The sequence below is a fragment of the Eumetopias jubatus genome, unplaced genomic scaffold (assembly GCF_037043125.1).
Source record: "Eumetopias jubatus isolate StellerSeaLion01/CBP00866 unplaced genomic scaffold, mEumJub1_p1.0 scaffold_13, whole genome shotgun sequence".
NCBI lineage: Eukaryota > Metazoa > Chordata > Mammalia > Carnivora > Otariidae > Eumetopias > Eumetopias jubatus.
The window spans coordinates 38872631-38889495 of NW_028274819.1; the positions used below are offsets into that span (position 1 = coordinate 38872631).

The 16865-nt window shown below is 33.7% G+C and overlaps 1 protein-coding gene across 2 annotated transcripts in view; it reads right to left on the minus strand.

The window, feature by feature from the left end:
- Positions 1 to 16865, minus strand: part of PRMT3 (protein arginine methyltransferase 3) — a 137054-nt gene that overhangs the window by 116994 nt on the left and 3195 nt on the right. For both annotated transcript variants that reach the window (XM_028117704.2, XM_028117705.2), the window contains exons 4-8: positions 16438 to 16487; positions 15724 to 15826; positions 8960 to 9119; positions 7493 to 7634; positions 3117 to 3182 (exon numbers count right to left, since the gene is read on the minus strand). In XM_028117704.2, coding sequence (XP_027973505.1) covers positions 3117 to 3182; positions 7493 to 7634; positions 8960 to 9119; positions 15724 to 15826; positions 16438 to 16487 — 521 coding nt within the window. The remainder of the gene's footprint in view (positions 1 to 3116; positions 3183 to 7492; positions 7635 to 8959; positions 9120 to 15723; positions 15827 to 16437; positions 16488 to 16865) is intronic.

A 16865-nucleotide genomic window follows, 5' to 3' on the forward strand; every position in this document is an offset into this window, starting at 1 on the left:
ATGACAGAATAAACTAACATTATTTTATAAAATGAAGGAATTTGATTCCTTTTTCTAAGGAAAAAAAAAAGGAAAAGAAAAAAAGTGAATCAATTTAACTGTAGATAATAATCAAAAGCATAGTGAAGGCACCTAACTGTGAATTTCTTCAATGGACTACAAATAGAAATTAATTACGAGTGTGTGATAACATGATTAAGTGCCACCCAAATTAAATTAAATCTGAGAAACCATATGGCCTCCACAGGAGGTTTGTGAATTCAAACAGTACTAAGGAATAAAAGAAAGAAGGCAAGAAGGGAGGGATGGAGGAAGAGAAGAAAGGAAGAAACACATTTTTCATTATAAGCATCTTTTTGAAAATAAACTCTACTATGCACTATATGATATAGAAGCTAGTATTGTATAAAGTTTGTCTACCAAATGGAGATAAAAGCAAACAAAAACAATGGTAATAAAACATAGGAAAACAAGTTATTTCATACATTTAAAAAAGATAATTTTATGAACATATTCTTATCATGGCACACAAAAATTGTATGACCCAAGTATGAAAAATGTCAATTAAAATAATGCATCCCACCCTAATTATTCATTCTATTTTAACATAATGGTATTTCAAGTGCAGTGGCACAAGGTTAAGGGCACTAGACTAGGAGGAAAGTGTTTGTTTTTGGTTTAGTTGCCTGTTTTAGGGCAAGTCAATTAACCTATTGGTCTCAAATATCTACATTTGCAAAAGGAGATAAATACCTGCCCTGCCTAGTTATAGGTATACTATACAGTGACAATGACACAACGTGTTTGAAAGCAATATATAAATTATCAAATGCTACTTAAACACATGGTAGTAAATTTTCTAAATCTGTAGCCATAGTATGATAAAGTATCCCAAATCATTTAAAAATATGAAAGTGCTAGATTATTTAATACTGTTAATTACAGAAATTAAACCCTGAAAGTGTTTTTTAAGGAATTAAAAATTGATAGGTATAATATTTTACATTGCAGTATATTTTTGAGAAGCCATAAGTGCTAAGCAAAACTAATTACACACTGATTAACTTAAATGAAAGCATTTTAGAGAAACTGCTAAGGAAAAATACTCCTAAATTATTAATAAGCTGTTTTCTGACTTTGGCAGATTTAATGTCTCCAGTAAGAGCAGTAAGTAAAGCACAAAATAACTGAAACATTATATATTTTCCATGGGCATGTATTGTGTCTGAAAATGTATAACATATATACATAACATTTCTATAATACCGTTACAAATTAAAAACTAGAAGCAGAAAGTGACTGTATGTCTATGAATCCACTAAGATGCATTCCATATAGAAATATTCAGAATTACTTAATTTCTCAATGATTAATCTTCTAATTATAAATATTTGTGCCTTTTCAGTATATTTTTAGATATCATAAGACAAGAGTCTATTCAGAAGCATACTGGAAAAGATACTTCTAACTTACTTTCACTTAACAAATTCTTATAGTATTTGCATCAAAAAGTATTATGAAAAGATGGCTCAAAACCAGTGCTTTTACAATTTAAAAAAATCATAAAATTTTCAAACCAGAAGGGATTAAAATGATTTCATTTTACAGATGAGGCCCAAAGAGATCCATCCACTTGTCTAAAATTATTATATATCTCGTTCCTGAGAAGCCAGGCAGGATTAATGACCCAGGCCAATACATGCTTAATTTCTCTACAACATATTAATGAAAAAATAAAAGAAAAATCTGGATACAGTCTAACTATAAGTATAAAGCAAAATTTTTAATAGTAACATATTTGCTTCTTGGGAAACAAAGTGGTTTTTCAGACATATTAAATAAATTGTTCCAGCATTTGGGTGTAACTATAAAAACCAAACATAAAAGAATTCTTAGTCTCTGCTGTAAAACATATAAAAAGCACACAAAAAAGCTAAGTACAAAGAAATGATAAAAAGTAAGATTTTAAAAATGAAATCACCTATTTGTCTATAACAGGGGATCAGTAAATACAAAGAAATACATATTATCATAAACCTTTCATGTTAGGTAATGCTTTGGCAAAGATATCAGAGTACCATATAAATTTCAACTGTCTAACTCAGCTAAGTCACAAGTGAAACACAGCTCTTGGGAAACAGATAAGGAAAATGAAAAGCCAATCTGTATTATATTCCAAACAATATGCAAATTAGGAAAAGAAATTTTTTAAAATATAAAGATTGTTAGTCACTGCTGCAGTATCACGTAAAGCTTATGAAATAACCTTGGAGAACTATCTTTTAAAATGAAGGTGAAAGGGGAATTATAAAAACCTGGTATGTTGTCAATATATATATTCTTTAAGTGGAAAGGGTGGGGAAAAATTCCCAGAGGTATATATGTGGCAGAAATGATAGTATCTTTGACTAAATTAGTGGACTAATTTCCAATAAGAAAGAACAAACAGAAAATCTGAACTTTTAGGTAAACATGCCAACGTAGAAAGGGAGGGAACGAGGAAGTGAAGAAGAAAAAATGAAAACAATTCATAAGGGAGGAAAGAAAAATGACACAAATTTCAAACACACACAAACACAGTGTGAAATTTCATCTTTGAAATACCCTGAAATGATATTAAGACTAACTGTAAAATACAAAGTGTCTCATGAAGGGGTATATGAGGTCTTAAAGGACCTAAGTTCTACCTTACAATATTTGACCCTACTTATTAATAACTTCTTAAAATTATTAATTTTTAACTAATTAACACACACCAGAGTAATCACTAAAAGTATGCTTTGGTACAGGGCTTATCTGATACATTTGAAATTCATAGGAATCACAGTAAATCAACAGTATGGTTTAAGCAAAATAATCTGGAGAAGCAAAGTTTAACTAAAACCATGTCACTGTAATTAATGAATTTCAATTTAAAAAATCTATACACTGAATGGCAGCACCAATCAGCATTTCTGCTATCAGGATTCTGCACCACAGAGAAGCATCATAAAAGTCTTCCATGAAATAAAGCCAGAGTACACTAAATCAACTGCTAGCACCATGAGACCCAAGAGAGGACTTCTACTGTCCAAGATCCACATGAAATGTGCAATTCTATAGCCTATGCTACTCACCTTGTCTTTGAAGATATGTGGATTTTGGTACATAAAATCTCGGTAACTTTCTGTTCGTACTTTGTCCTAGAGTAGAGAAAAGCATTCTGTTTATAGGACAGACTGAAAATATAAAAATTTCTAGGAAGTTATTTGTTATTTTATCACATATTGCTAGTTTGCTTGGAAAGCTAAGCTTATTTTTTTTGTCCTAAAAGAAAACAAGAAAAAATAGAAATGCCAACGACACACAAAGAAAATTACTTAAAGTCAGATAAGGTCGAAATTCTTAAACATGTACAAATTTTTGTCTTGACACGCGTTATCATTTCAAGACTTCAATTGATAATTAAAGCTAACAGAAGCTGAACATGATGTTTTGCTCCTTCAAATAGGGCCTGGAATCTAGAGCCTGACAACCTGTATGTTGTAAAGGGAGACTACTATGTTAAATGTTAAAATGCTATGTTAAAACATGGGAGAAAAATAACCAAAACAGGTGAATGTAAAAGCTACAGTTACATATAAAAAATGAAGCCACATGGAGTATGGTTTTTCTAAGAAAGTCACTGATCAGCACCTATCTGATTTATAATCCTGTTTTGTTTCTAGAAATGTCTGTAGTAGGAAATGATGCTTAAAAGTCTATAATCCCATAGGTAAATCATTTGAGCCCTGCAGCTCACATTTGAGACTTCTACACTCTGGAGTCTCACATGACCTGTGACTGAGACAGGCACTGAATGCAAACATTTATTTTAGTTCAAGAATAGAGCCAATTCCCTTTTAAATTACTTCAGTTGAGACATATACGGCCAGCAAATTAAGCAGTAAGGGCCTCTGCTGTGAAGTAAATAAAATGAGCACGATAAAAATAGATTAGGAATTCCAGTTCTGGGTTTCACACTAGGTAAAAAGAAATATTACAGCAAATGCTATGATATCAAAATTTATGCAATCTATACCCTTCAAAAAACAATTTTAGGGCAAAAAAACATATAAAGGTCTTAAATTAAAAGCCAAGTTGTTTTACTTAATTACAGGATATAAAAACGGGGAATTGCAGAATTCCATGTTTTGTTTTTTTTTTTAGAATTCCATGTTTTCTGATGGAATTATTTCTAATTGCTTTATGAACAAAATTTTAAATAAGGTTTATTAAACCTTTCCCTGAAATTATTTTAAGACTTACTAAAAGAATCTAATGTTTAAATAAATTTACACATATTAACTAATGAATTTTAAAAGTCTTTTAAAAAAATATATACGATTCCATACATCCATCATTTTTATACTCATCTTATATTACAACCAGTGATTTTTGCTGGGTGAACATCAGTCTAGGAGGCAGTCACTTGGAAAGCTATCGCCAATCACACTGCCTCACCACTGCTCCTGTCCTAAATCCATGCACCGCTGCTCCCTCAACTACAGTCCTTTATAAGTGCTCTTTCTACAGATCCATCTGCTTTCATTCACATGCTCACTCTGGGGCAATAAAATCCAAAGTATACCAAACAGAGTGCCTTGGACATAGCAGAGCTTCAATTTAATAACTGAAGTTTTGAAAGAAAAACCACTAAACATGAAAATGCAAGCAAATAAAAGACTAGCACTCATAACCACTTCTAAAAATGTATTCTAAGAAAACACTAACACTTCAATACAAAACAAGGTGATAGAAATCTTAAAAATTATCTTTTTCACCAGCCTATTAAAACTAAGAAACACAAAAGAAAAATAAAATCAGAGCTCTAATACTAAGAAGCAAAATAATTTTTTAAGACTAGTGAAGTGCCATGGAATTATTCCTGCAAGTGTTAAAAAAAAATTTAAGAATGAGACTACAGTAAAGTATATACTACAAATTTTATATATATAAATGACAGTATGTTTTAAATGACAGGCTCATGAAGGTGGAAGGAATGCATGAGTTGGCTGGAGATACAATGAGAAGAATGCAGTAAAGAAAAATTATCTAATGGTACTATGATCTGTGATAAATGTTCACCAGGATGAACAATGTTTTTCTTGGGAAAAAAGAGAGTGATGCATCTCAGATCTACAACATTAGTCAACAATGACTGTTCTTCAGAAAGATTAAGTGGCAAAGGATTTTGAAAGTTCATGTAATCCATCCTTCCATCAACTGTATCTCTGGAATTCCAAAATGTTATCTTCATCTGAACTCCAGGAAGTAAGATCACAAAGTACCTTTATTTATAATTATAATCACAACATATGCCAAAATAGTGTCATTGAAATATGAGACTAACTAACTAAAAATCCAAATACTCTCCCTATAAAAAGCAAGGCCAATTCTAAGCATAAAAATAAATCCTATTCATGGTTTCTCAATTTTAAATTATTTATAAAGATCAAGTGAGATTCTGGTAGTAGCACAACCTTAAACAGATTATGTTGAGCTAAGAACTGTTTTTGATAAGAAACAGCTTGATATAAACATTTCCTACTCACCCGCAGTATGTAAGTTAGCAAAATATAAATTGGATAAATAGTTCTTTTTGCATGGAATATATCCTTTTTCCTATGAACACTTAATCAAGTCATCACCAAGGAGAGGTAATTACATTGTGTAATAGCTAACAGGAAGTGAGGCATGGAAAATTTTATTAATAGGGATTCTTAAATGATTCTCTAAAAGGGAAAAGGTTAGCACTGGAAACTTCAAGCTGGAACTTCTTAAATCCATATGTACGTCAAAAGGACTTAGGGATATGCCATCAGGTATGAAGATGTTCTAGTTATGGATATACAGCTACAAATGTCCAGAACAGACATTGGGAAGTAAGTAGTCAAACTGGATTCCCTTGATGATTGTACCTAGGATACTTTTATGTACTATCTCCTTGGAGTCTCAGTAACCTTATCTGTCTGAAAACCCACACAATTTCCATACCAAAGGCATTAAAATTGATGGGGCGATTTAAAATGACAAACATGGGCTTAAGTGAACTCCTTAAAAAAAAAAAATTCTATGAAGGAGAGTAAGTCGGAGGGGGAGATGAACCATGAGAGACGATGGACTCTGAAAAACAAACTGAGGGTTCTAGAGGGGAGGAGGGTGGGGCGATGGGTTAGCCTGGTGATGGGTATTAAAGAGGGCACAGTCTGTGTGGAGCATTGGGTGTTATGCACAAACAATGAATCATGGAACACTACATCAAGAACTAATGATGTAATGTATGGTGATTAAAATAACAATAAAAAAATAAAAAAAATTCTAGGCACAATAAAATTAATTTTAACAAAGAAAACAGAGTGAGTCAATTTCTTTTAAACAAACTCACTCTGGACTTAAAATAATTTATCACTTATAAGATAACTGTTATTTATAACGCTATGCCATTACCCAAGTGACAACAAAAAGCACAACCGTGACATGTCATTAGTAGAGAAATAACATGACATTACTTTAAAACACCCCAAGTAATTACAATTGCTATTAATCAGCAGACCTCCACTCTGTGATCCTGCAAACCTGACTCAACAAAATACATACGTGTTATTAAATATCCCTAGGTGTTTTAAACGCATCTGTGTCACAGGAACACAGTCTCAGGGCTTTCCAAAATAAAATAATCTTGTGAGGAAGGATTTAGGAACGAATTTTTTGTTGGTTTTCAAGAAAAGGTAGGGGCATCTAAAATCCACAGAGATGAACATCTAATATTTTCAATAAATTTTTTACATTCCAACACTTGTTCAACTATAGATATTTTTAGTTTTACCGAATTAAAAAATTACATCTTACTGTTTTACAATCTATAATAACGTAATCAAATGTATAATTACTAGTTATAGCTAGAAATCTACTTATATTTTATATGGATATTATCATTATAAAAATTAAAACCAACCAAATTTAAAAATCTGATTTGACCAATTTAGGAAATTCTACATATCAATGATTTCAAATGTAAAAAAGTTATGCCATGACAATTGTGAGGATTATTTATAATTAAACTTTGTACCAAAAAATTATTTGCCCAAACTGAAGTCAGTACTGCTTTTTAAAACACTAAAATTAAGCATCCCCTCTGTACATTAAAAGGCAAACGTATAATTTATTTGTTCCCATTTAATAGTTGCTCTTAAGAAGACGAAAACCAGCAGCAGTTTTTTCCACTGTTCTATTTCAAGCAAAAGTAAAGATTTCATAATAAAGATTAATGATCTTAAATGGAATTTACAGTGGCTGTGATGCTCCTGTAGTCTTTTCAACCCAAGATGTGCTATTAAGCACAAAAGAGATTTAAAAAGCAGTTCTAAAAAAACCCAAAAAACCCCCAGGTCTCCCAGCATATATATTAAGAACTTGTTTTATTTTCTTTTTCCTTTTGTATGGATTTGGTGCGTTTGTGCTCTTTTCTAACCTTCAGCATTTCTTCATGTATCCCATAATGCCCGTATGAGCTGAAATAAACACCATCCTCATCTTCCTGGAGGTCTGCGATGGCAGTAGATGACGAGCAGGTTCTGACATCTGCGTTCATCACAAAATCCTGAGCAAATTGTCTGTAATCAATTTGAAATACACCCTTGAGACAGGTTTACTGGACCATGAAAAGAGGAAAGGCTAGAGGTTGAGGGAGAGGAAAGGGGAGGGAGTGGGGTATGCAGTGGGATGAGCCTTCCAGCACATTCTATCTTAAGGAACTGAAGGCTCCCCCTGCTGGATCTTAAGCAACAGCATATTTAAACCCGTATGTAAACATTCCCTCTGCAAACCACAAAAACACTGCCAACTGAAGATTATAGCTGTTTGTATATTCCAACTGAACAAAATCACATTATCTTTATTCAACTTTATTATTTCTATTGTTCTAAAATCCTATTTTAGCAGCTGATCAATGTGGTATATTTCAACACTATTAATATTCTTTGAAACCGTATTTCATGGAAGGGTTATATGGACAAAAAGTTGACCCAAATTGAGAATTATTTACATACACCACCACCACCCACTGCTGCTCTAAAGCTCAATTCCCTCTCTGATCACAACATATTAAGAATCTATAATGTATACATGGAGGAGAAATGCAAAGAGGCAGATAGTAGAGTTGTCGTTGTTTATCAGATTAACTAGCATAAAATCTCAAAATGGGGAAAGGGAACCACAATCAGCTACACTATGTTCCCTGCTGGACCTTCTGGCAAACCATCAAATGGGCACTGAGGGAATGGCAACCAACTTACAAATCCAACAGCTAAAGCTATACTTGGTAGAAATGCAGAATCTCAGGCCCTATTTCAGACCTCTGCATCAGAATGTACAGTTTAACAAATTCTCAGGTGATTCATATGCACATTAAATTCTGTGAAGTAATAAGCCAGAAGAAGGCTAATTTACTCACTGGAGAAAACCATCCTATGTATCTGGTTTTCTAATTAAGTACTACGTAATTATACTTTGATTCTTTAAAAACAAAAATTTCAACCCTGTATTGTCCCCAACCCTAAAAAATATTAATTACTCCCCTTTAAAAGCCTAGGAGAAAAAAAGCAAATGGAAAAATCTATTAGATACAGAGTAGTTCAAAGGAAGGCAATACCAAAGAACAAAAGCACTCAAGAGGACAACACTCCCAGAACAATAACCATTAGTACAAAAGTAATTATAAAGAAGTATGTGAGAACAAGTAAAACCACAAAATTTTATTGTTAATCAACTACATAACATATGAAAATGTTGCATATTAATTAATTTAAAATAAATTTAAAATTAAATATCTACATTGTGCTTTCCAGTACATGAAAAGTTTTACCACATTCCACCTTATTATTAGTGGCATTACTTTTGGGCTCTAAATAACTACTTTTCTTTAAGATTGATAAATTACTTCATTCTTTGCAGATCCTCACGTGCTCTAGCTAATTCAGCTTCAGCAGACAGTGCCCTGGCTTCCATATGTTTCAACTTCTCAACAAGAGATGTGTTTTCACTGAGTCCATTGGGGTATGAGAATGGCACTGACACTGGTTCATAAAGATCTTCTACATCTAAAGAAATAAATGGACATTATTATCAGGCCATCTTCTGACAATGAAGCAAACATAAACATGTTATCAATATATACTAAGTGCCTATTATGCAGCCAACTGAGAAATATTTGTAAAAGTACTTCTAATTAAATAAATCTTTAATATCCAGACTGCTTCCATTTACATTTAAAGAGCATGCTGACAGTCAAAAGTTTTTCATTAGGAGGCTAAATTAACCATATATAAAAGCATTAATTATACTGAACCAAACGCAAGAAGAAACAAAAAAGTGAAAGGAAAAAGCCCTAATATGTACTGATCACCAGGTTTCTTTCAAGTACACACATTGCATCTCGTTTCTTCCTCAAAACAAACCTAAGATGTAAGTATTTATCGCTAATTTAAGGCATGGGAAATATAAATTTCAGAGAAATTAAGTGAGTAGCCCAAAGTCATTTGGCTATTGAATGAATAAACTAAGATACAGACCCACGCCTGCCCTTCTAGCTCATATTCTTGCCACTACACAAGGTCCCTTCTCAGACTCTGGGTCTTTATAGAATAACAGGTATTACATTTAGATATTCACTAAGGACAGTGTGTACATAAAGAATTCTATACATTCAGTAACTTATTCATCCTAGGTAAAGGGTAGTACAATCTATACACCGATGTCTTATTGCTGATATTATTGATATCCTAATTCCTAATATTAAAAGTTCTTGACTTAACTTTAATTTCACTATGTATAAACTCATTAACTTCCACTGTAGAACTCATAACTCTGCAAACAGAAGTTAATATATGGAGTCAGTGACTGTGGTCAAAATCCCAGTGTCTATTAACCAGTCCAATTAACTTTCAGATCAACTTAAAGCAGTAAAAACAATGTGGATATATTTTCTCTTCAGTACAGTACTGGGAGAAATATGGCTTTTTTTTCTTATTCAGTTTTTAGTTGTGACACTTCTAAATAGATTGAGAAAAAAGAACTAATAAGCTTAACAAATACATGAGAATATTATAACTTAGAGACTAGAGCCTAAGTCAAACTTCTGAAAGCAGTAGTATGGTATGCCACTAATCTCTATCAGTCTGACAGAACGCCGAGTCTCTGTTTTAAAAAAAAAACTATAGATTCATTCACTATTTAATTCACCAAAAATTAATGAGAACAAAATACATTAAGGACGGTACACCGTATTTTCTACTTCTTACTACAACTCTATGTATCTTGTTTTCAAACTTCTTCAAACTGTTTATAAGCCAATTTGTTAGTTTAAATTACAGATCAGAACTGAACAAAGGAACTGATTTCTTTTAGAAAGTTTCTGTTTGCTTTTTGCTGCAATAAGAGTAAAAACTTTCAACACTAATAATGTAGATAATCATATATATTAAATGTTGAAAAGGACAAAGGATTCAGTCAACATTAAGATCCATAACTATAATTTATCAAAAGTCTAATTCAAAGTCCTAAACCATATTCAGGAAGATGAATTTCCACATCTACATTCTGTCTCAGGAGGTTCAAATCACGTGGATACTTCATTTTGGCAGCTGAGAACTACCACAAAGGATAGTCAATTTATCAAGAAGACATAACAATTATAAATGAGTATAAACCTCACAAAATCAAAAACTGATAGAATTAAAAGGCAAAAACAGACAATTCTTCAGTCACAGAAATGTAAATACACCCCTATCAACGAATGATGAATTAGAAAAATTCAGAAACATATAAAAGATCGGAACACTAAAATATTCAGCACCTTTAACTACCTATTTCTAGAACACTGCACCCAAGAACTGTATCTGACACTTTTGTAGAGTACTGATTTTGTAGTCAGTCCGTCAACTTGGGTTTGGCTGATGTTTTTTCATTATTGGAATAAAGTTACACATTTTTGGCAAGAACAGCAGAAAAATGATGTTATACCCTGAGTGCATTTCACCAAGGTGCCAAGAGAACTTAATGGTGATGTTAACCTTGATCACTCAGTTGTGGTATTGTCTCCTGGAAAAGTTAACATCTCCTTTGTATTTAAATTTCTTGGGGAGATACTCTGAACTATGCAAATCCTGTTTCATCTTAAATTTTGCCCACTAATCTTAGCATCCATTGGTAGATCCTTTTTTTTTTTTTAAAGATTTTATTTATTTATTTATTTGACACAGAGAGAGAGACAGCGAGAGAGGGAACACAAGCAGAAGGAGTGGGAGAGGGAGAAGCAGGCTCCCGGCCGAGCAGAGAGCCCAATGCGGGACTCAATCCCAGGATCCTGGGACCATGACCTGAGCTGAAGGCAGATGTGTGACAACTGAGCCACCCAGATGCCCCTCCATTGGTGGATCTTTTCTGCAAGTTATTACTATGGTGTTTGCCTAATGGTGATTTTCTATTTCTCTCTTCCCTTCTATATTTATTAATGAAAATTTTACTCTAAGTTCGAGCTGCTCCTTCTCTGTTTATTCATCTAGTTGATTATGTCAGTATGGATCCATGGATATTTATTCTATCCTATGGGCTAAAACCAAATACTATCACTTTCTGTGTTGCTCAAATTACTCCAGCTTTGGCCATGAAGAGTCCTTCAGGTTGGCTCCTGTATTCTTGTGTAAGGTCCCCCTCCCTATCTTTTCAAGTACTTCCTTACTTTGTGGCATAAGCTGTTCCAGACTCATCTTTTATCATCCTGCACCATCCATGGAATCAATCACTTTTCTAAAGAGCCTTGGTTCCTTTTATTGGACAATAGTGTTAAAATCTGGGCAATAGGCATACTCATTGCTACTGGGGTTTTTCTAGGCTCTCTCAACAGAGCTAGGAAATACATGTGTATATACTAACCCACACATGCACAGACACTTATATTTCTGTATCTATCTGTATGTATATTAAAAACTGTGAATTTATACTGATATCTCCAATCCCAATCTATCACCATAGGACTCATTTCATCCTTCTGTACTTCCTGTATCTGAAACCTCCTCCAACAGTAAGAAAGCTACCTCTTATTATCCATAATATATTTACTTACTTGTCCATGCTACTATAGACAATACGTAGTCCCAGAATTGCTATTTATACATACCCTGCGAGAAACACCTTTACTGACTAGATTGCAGCACTTATGTAGTCTTTTTACCTGGAGCCTCAGCACAATATCCAGTCAAGATTTTAGTTACTCAAACAGCTCTTTCCTTTGCCACCCCCTTCAGCAGTTACATTATTCCTTTGTAATATAGTTGAGTTCATTTGTTAGTGTTTATATTCCATTTTGCACCACTACTACCCTCACATAACCTGGTTGTTTTGTTGTTTGTTTTTATTACATGAAGGCTATGAGAAATACTACTACAGTCCTAAGAGTCGGGGCTATACAAAAGGGATCCTCAGAGAAACGCCACTCCCTCGTTATCCCTGTTACCTCAACCCCAATGTGCCCTTCTCTCCATATCTGTCCCACTAAATTCCACAAGTCACTACTCTCTTTAGTTTCTAGTTTATCCTTCCTGTATTTCTTTTGTACAAGTAAGCAGATACATGCATTTTCTCAAATCCCTCTTTCTTACATGAAGAGAATATCATACCATAGATACTCCTTTGAGCTTTGCCTTTTCTTGTTTAACAGTATGTCTTGGATATCACTCTATCAGTTCAGAGATCTTTGGGTTTTTTTTTTAATAGATGGTGTGGATATACCAGAGTTTACTCAACTATTCTCCTATGTATGAGCATTTAAATTGTTGTCAATATTTAGAAATTACAATGCTATACTGACTAAATTTGTGTACATGAATTTTCAGAATGTTGGAGGGGTACCTTCAAAATAGATTCTTATCTGTGAAACTGTTGTGTTAAAAAGTAAGTGCGTATCCATTAATTTTTCCCTAACACCCCCTTTTTGTATCAAGATCCTATCCAGGATACTATAATTCATTCAGTTAGGTCTCCTTAAGCCTCTCTTAGCTATGACAGTTTCTCAGATGTTCCTTGTTTTTGATGATCTTGACAGTTTTCTGAGGAGTGTTGGTCAGGTAGTTTGTAGAATGACCCTTACTTTGTATGTCTGATGATTTTTCATGGTTAGACTGAGGTTATTGGTTTGGGGAGGAAGACTAGAGGGAAAGTGCCATTCTCATCACATTTATATAAAGAGTTGATAATATCAACATGATTTATCGCTGATGTGATTATCTGGCTACGGTAGTGTTTGCCAGGTTTCTCCCCTGTAAAGTTACTTGTCCCCCTTTATACTGTACTTGCATTGCCTATTTTCTTAGTTATCTCCTTTATTAATTCAATCATCTTTAAATCCTCAAAGCCTAATACTTAGCAGATGCTCGATAGATATTTACTGAAAGGCAGTGGAGGTGCAATGGTCAGTAATCAAGCTTGGAGCCAAGAGAACAATGACTTTCTCTTCCATCTCTCTCCACCAAGGGCTAGGAGCACAGACTATTTGAGAGAAGGCAGGCAGTGCACTCCAGGACATGCCCAGTTCAAGTTCTCCTTCTTTTACTAGGCCTCTTTAAGTGTTCCAGATTGCAATCATGGCTTCTTCATCCAAACTCCTGTAGGCCTTATTCATTTACTAATAACAATAAATTCTCCTTTATTAAGCACTTACCCTCTGACAGGTGCTGAGCTAATATGCATTATCTTTGCAACAATTTTATAAGGTAGGTGTCATTATCACCTTTTCACAAATTAAGGCTGAAAGAAATTAACTTAAAAATCACTGAAGAATTAGATTCGATACCGATCTGTGCCCACAGTGACCAGGACACAACATTCAATATCTGTTGATCTGAATAACCTCTTCCTCTTCTGAACAGTACTACCTTTTCTACTTCTCACGAAATTTATCATATTTGACCTCATAATACAAGATAGGCGTTTAAAAACAAAACACTCTTAAGACTGTGGGCTCCCTATGGGAAAGATTCATTTCTTTACATTTCTAAAGCATTTAACGTACTACTTTCATCCTGTGAGTGTTCAATAAATGATTTTGAATTTAGGAAGTCATGGAGAGCACTTAGTGGGCACTCTGTCATTTATCAACGAGATCACTTTGATCACTCTTGGGAGAAATGAAATTAGAGAGAAATTGTAAAAACAGGAAAGAATCAACCAGGGACTCACCAAATTTTGGAGCCAGAAAGAATCTCAGATGAAAACTTAATAACAGAAAGCTCTGTCCAGGGTCACACAGTTCCTGAATCCTACATTAAGGTCCTTACTACTACATCGCACTGCCACACAACTTAATGATGGTCCTTCTCAAGGAAATGAGTAGGTCTCCACAGTTCTCACTAATCAGAGAACTGCTCAACTCCACATTGTCAAACTTCTGTATGTGAAGGTACATGTCCGTTCAGAATGGTCTCACTGACCTGAAGAGAGCAAACCCTCTACCTCACCTGACACAAGAAACATGAAAGATAATATAAATAAGGGGAAAAAAAGCATACATTATTAACCCTGATAAATTATAACAATAAAGTATCTATAAGAAGCCAAAAGAATTTTCACAAGATCCCTGTTCAATAAGGAATGAGCTGGGGTGCCTGGGTGGCTCAGTCAGTTAAGAGCCTGACTCGTGATTTTGGCTCAGGTCATGATCTCTCGGGTCCTGGGATCAAGCCCCACCACAAGCTCCACACTCAGGGGAAGTCTGCTTGAGATTATCTCCCTCTACCTCTCTACCCACTTGCGTATACACACTTGCTCTCTCTCTCTCTCTCTCAGATAAATAAATCTTAAAAAGAGTAAAACAGGGAATGAGCAAATGCACAGAATAAATAACTAAGTAAGAAAGCTATAGTCAAGAAATGAGAGTGGCCCTGACACAAGGAAGGCTATAGAGTTAGTGTATGCAGGTAAGCCCATGGAAATTTGAGTGGAATCTGTTCTGCATCAAAACAAAATCTCAGGGGTGCTTGGATGGCTCAGTCGTTAAGCATCTGTCTTCAGTCATGATCCCAGGGTCCTGGGACTGAGCCCCGTATTGGACTCCCTGCTTGGCAGGAAGCCTGTTTCTCCCTCTTCCACTCCCCCTGCTTGTGTTCCTTCTCTCGCTGTGTCTCTGTCAAATAAATAAATAAAATCTTAAAAAAAAAAAACTCAGTAAATTAGATGTCTTAAAAAAATCAATTATCTCATCTAAATATATCAGACAAAAGCAGCAAATATTATTAAATCTACTTTAAAATTACTTTGAAGCAGAAAAAAATAAAAAAATAAAATTATTTTTAATCAGTAGATTTAAAAATTTTGGTTAATTTAAATTAAAAATTTAGTTAATTTAACTAAATTAAAATTTTAGTCAATTTTAGTAGAAAAATTAGTCTACAACTAAAAATTATTTTCTCAAGTATCCCGATGTTTCAGAACATCTAGTACACAGTAAAGAAATTCGTATTTCTAAATTTCTCTCTAGTAATGGTCAGTGTAATTATCAGTTCTTAAATAACTTAACTTTGCTATTGAAACCAACTACCTAGCAAGGTCTTTAAAGAATTAAGGAGACGATATATTTTCTTAGAAAACTTAACCACGATTTGCCATTACAAATGACCCTATGTTAAAGTAGACCCAGTATGTTCATCTTACCAAACTGAAGTAATAGGTCATCTTCTAATACTGGCTTCAAATACTCTTCTTTCTCCCAAGGCACTGGGTTGTATATGGAATTCATATACTCAACTGTAGGATTCTGGACGTAAAATTAATTGCATGTTTTTTCATTGCATATAATCACAACCCCGCCCCGGAAAAAATAGGAAAATTAAGCCCCCCAAAAAGGAATCATGTCTACTTCACATAAAATCTCTATTTAAGGAGTCTATGTTCACCTGTCATTTCATTAACCTGATTGGATGATTGCTTAGATTAAGCAATATGATTTTACATACTTTTTTATTGTTTGGATTTGGGGGAAGTAGCATCATAAACATTCATTAGAACAGGAGAGAAAAAAGGACTAAGTATTTAAAACATAGAACAAGAAGGCAACCACAGTACTTGAAATCACACTAGAAATTATTTCTGATTTAGGGAAATATTGGGTATCAGTATTACCTGACACTGAATTACTTTTGCACATAAAATCAATTCACCTCTGGGACACAGTTAAAAATGATAACTTTACTAAGCATGGTGTGTATTCATTTACTTGGTGCTGTATGTTGTACTAGTTCCTAAAGTCCAGGATTCCCCCAATATGAGGATTATATAGTTCTTTGTATTCTTCTAAAATCAACACACCAATAGTCACTGTGGTATTTTAGTTTCCAAACAAAATTGTAAATTAAGCTACCGACTTACCTTAAGTCTAATAAAATTTATTAGTTTAATGTATCCATAAAATTCAAGTCCTAATGGGGAAAAAAAAGATAATTCACCTATTTTAATATGAGTTTTGTTTAACTGACCTATTCTATAGAGGCTTCTCTGGTAAGATAATAACCTCTAACCTACAACTTAAAAATATTTTGAATTTCTTATTAAGAACTAGAAATAGTGACTTAAATACTTCTGAAAATTTTAATTGAGAAACAGCCACATGGATAACAGTTTTTAATGTTTTTCTTGCATTTTTAAAAAGGAGGAAATTACTTTTTAGAATTCAAATCCTCATTTGTAAGAACAAAACAAATCAGGAAAATTCGGTTGTAGATTTTACCAAGTATTTGGCAGCTGATATTGGAGCCAGAAGTCTCTAAATTCCCTACATTTAGGGTGCCTACCAAATT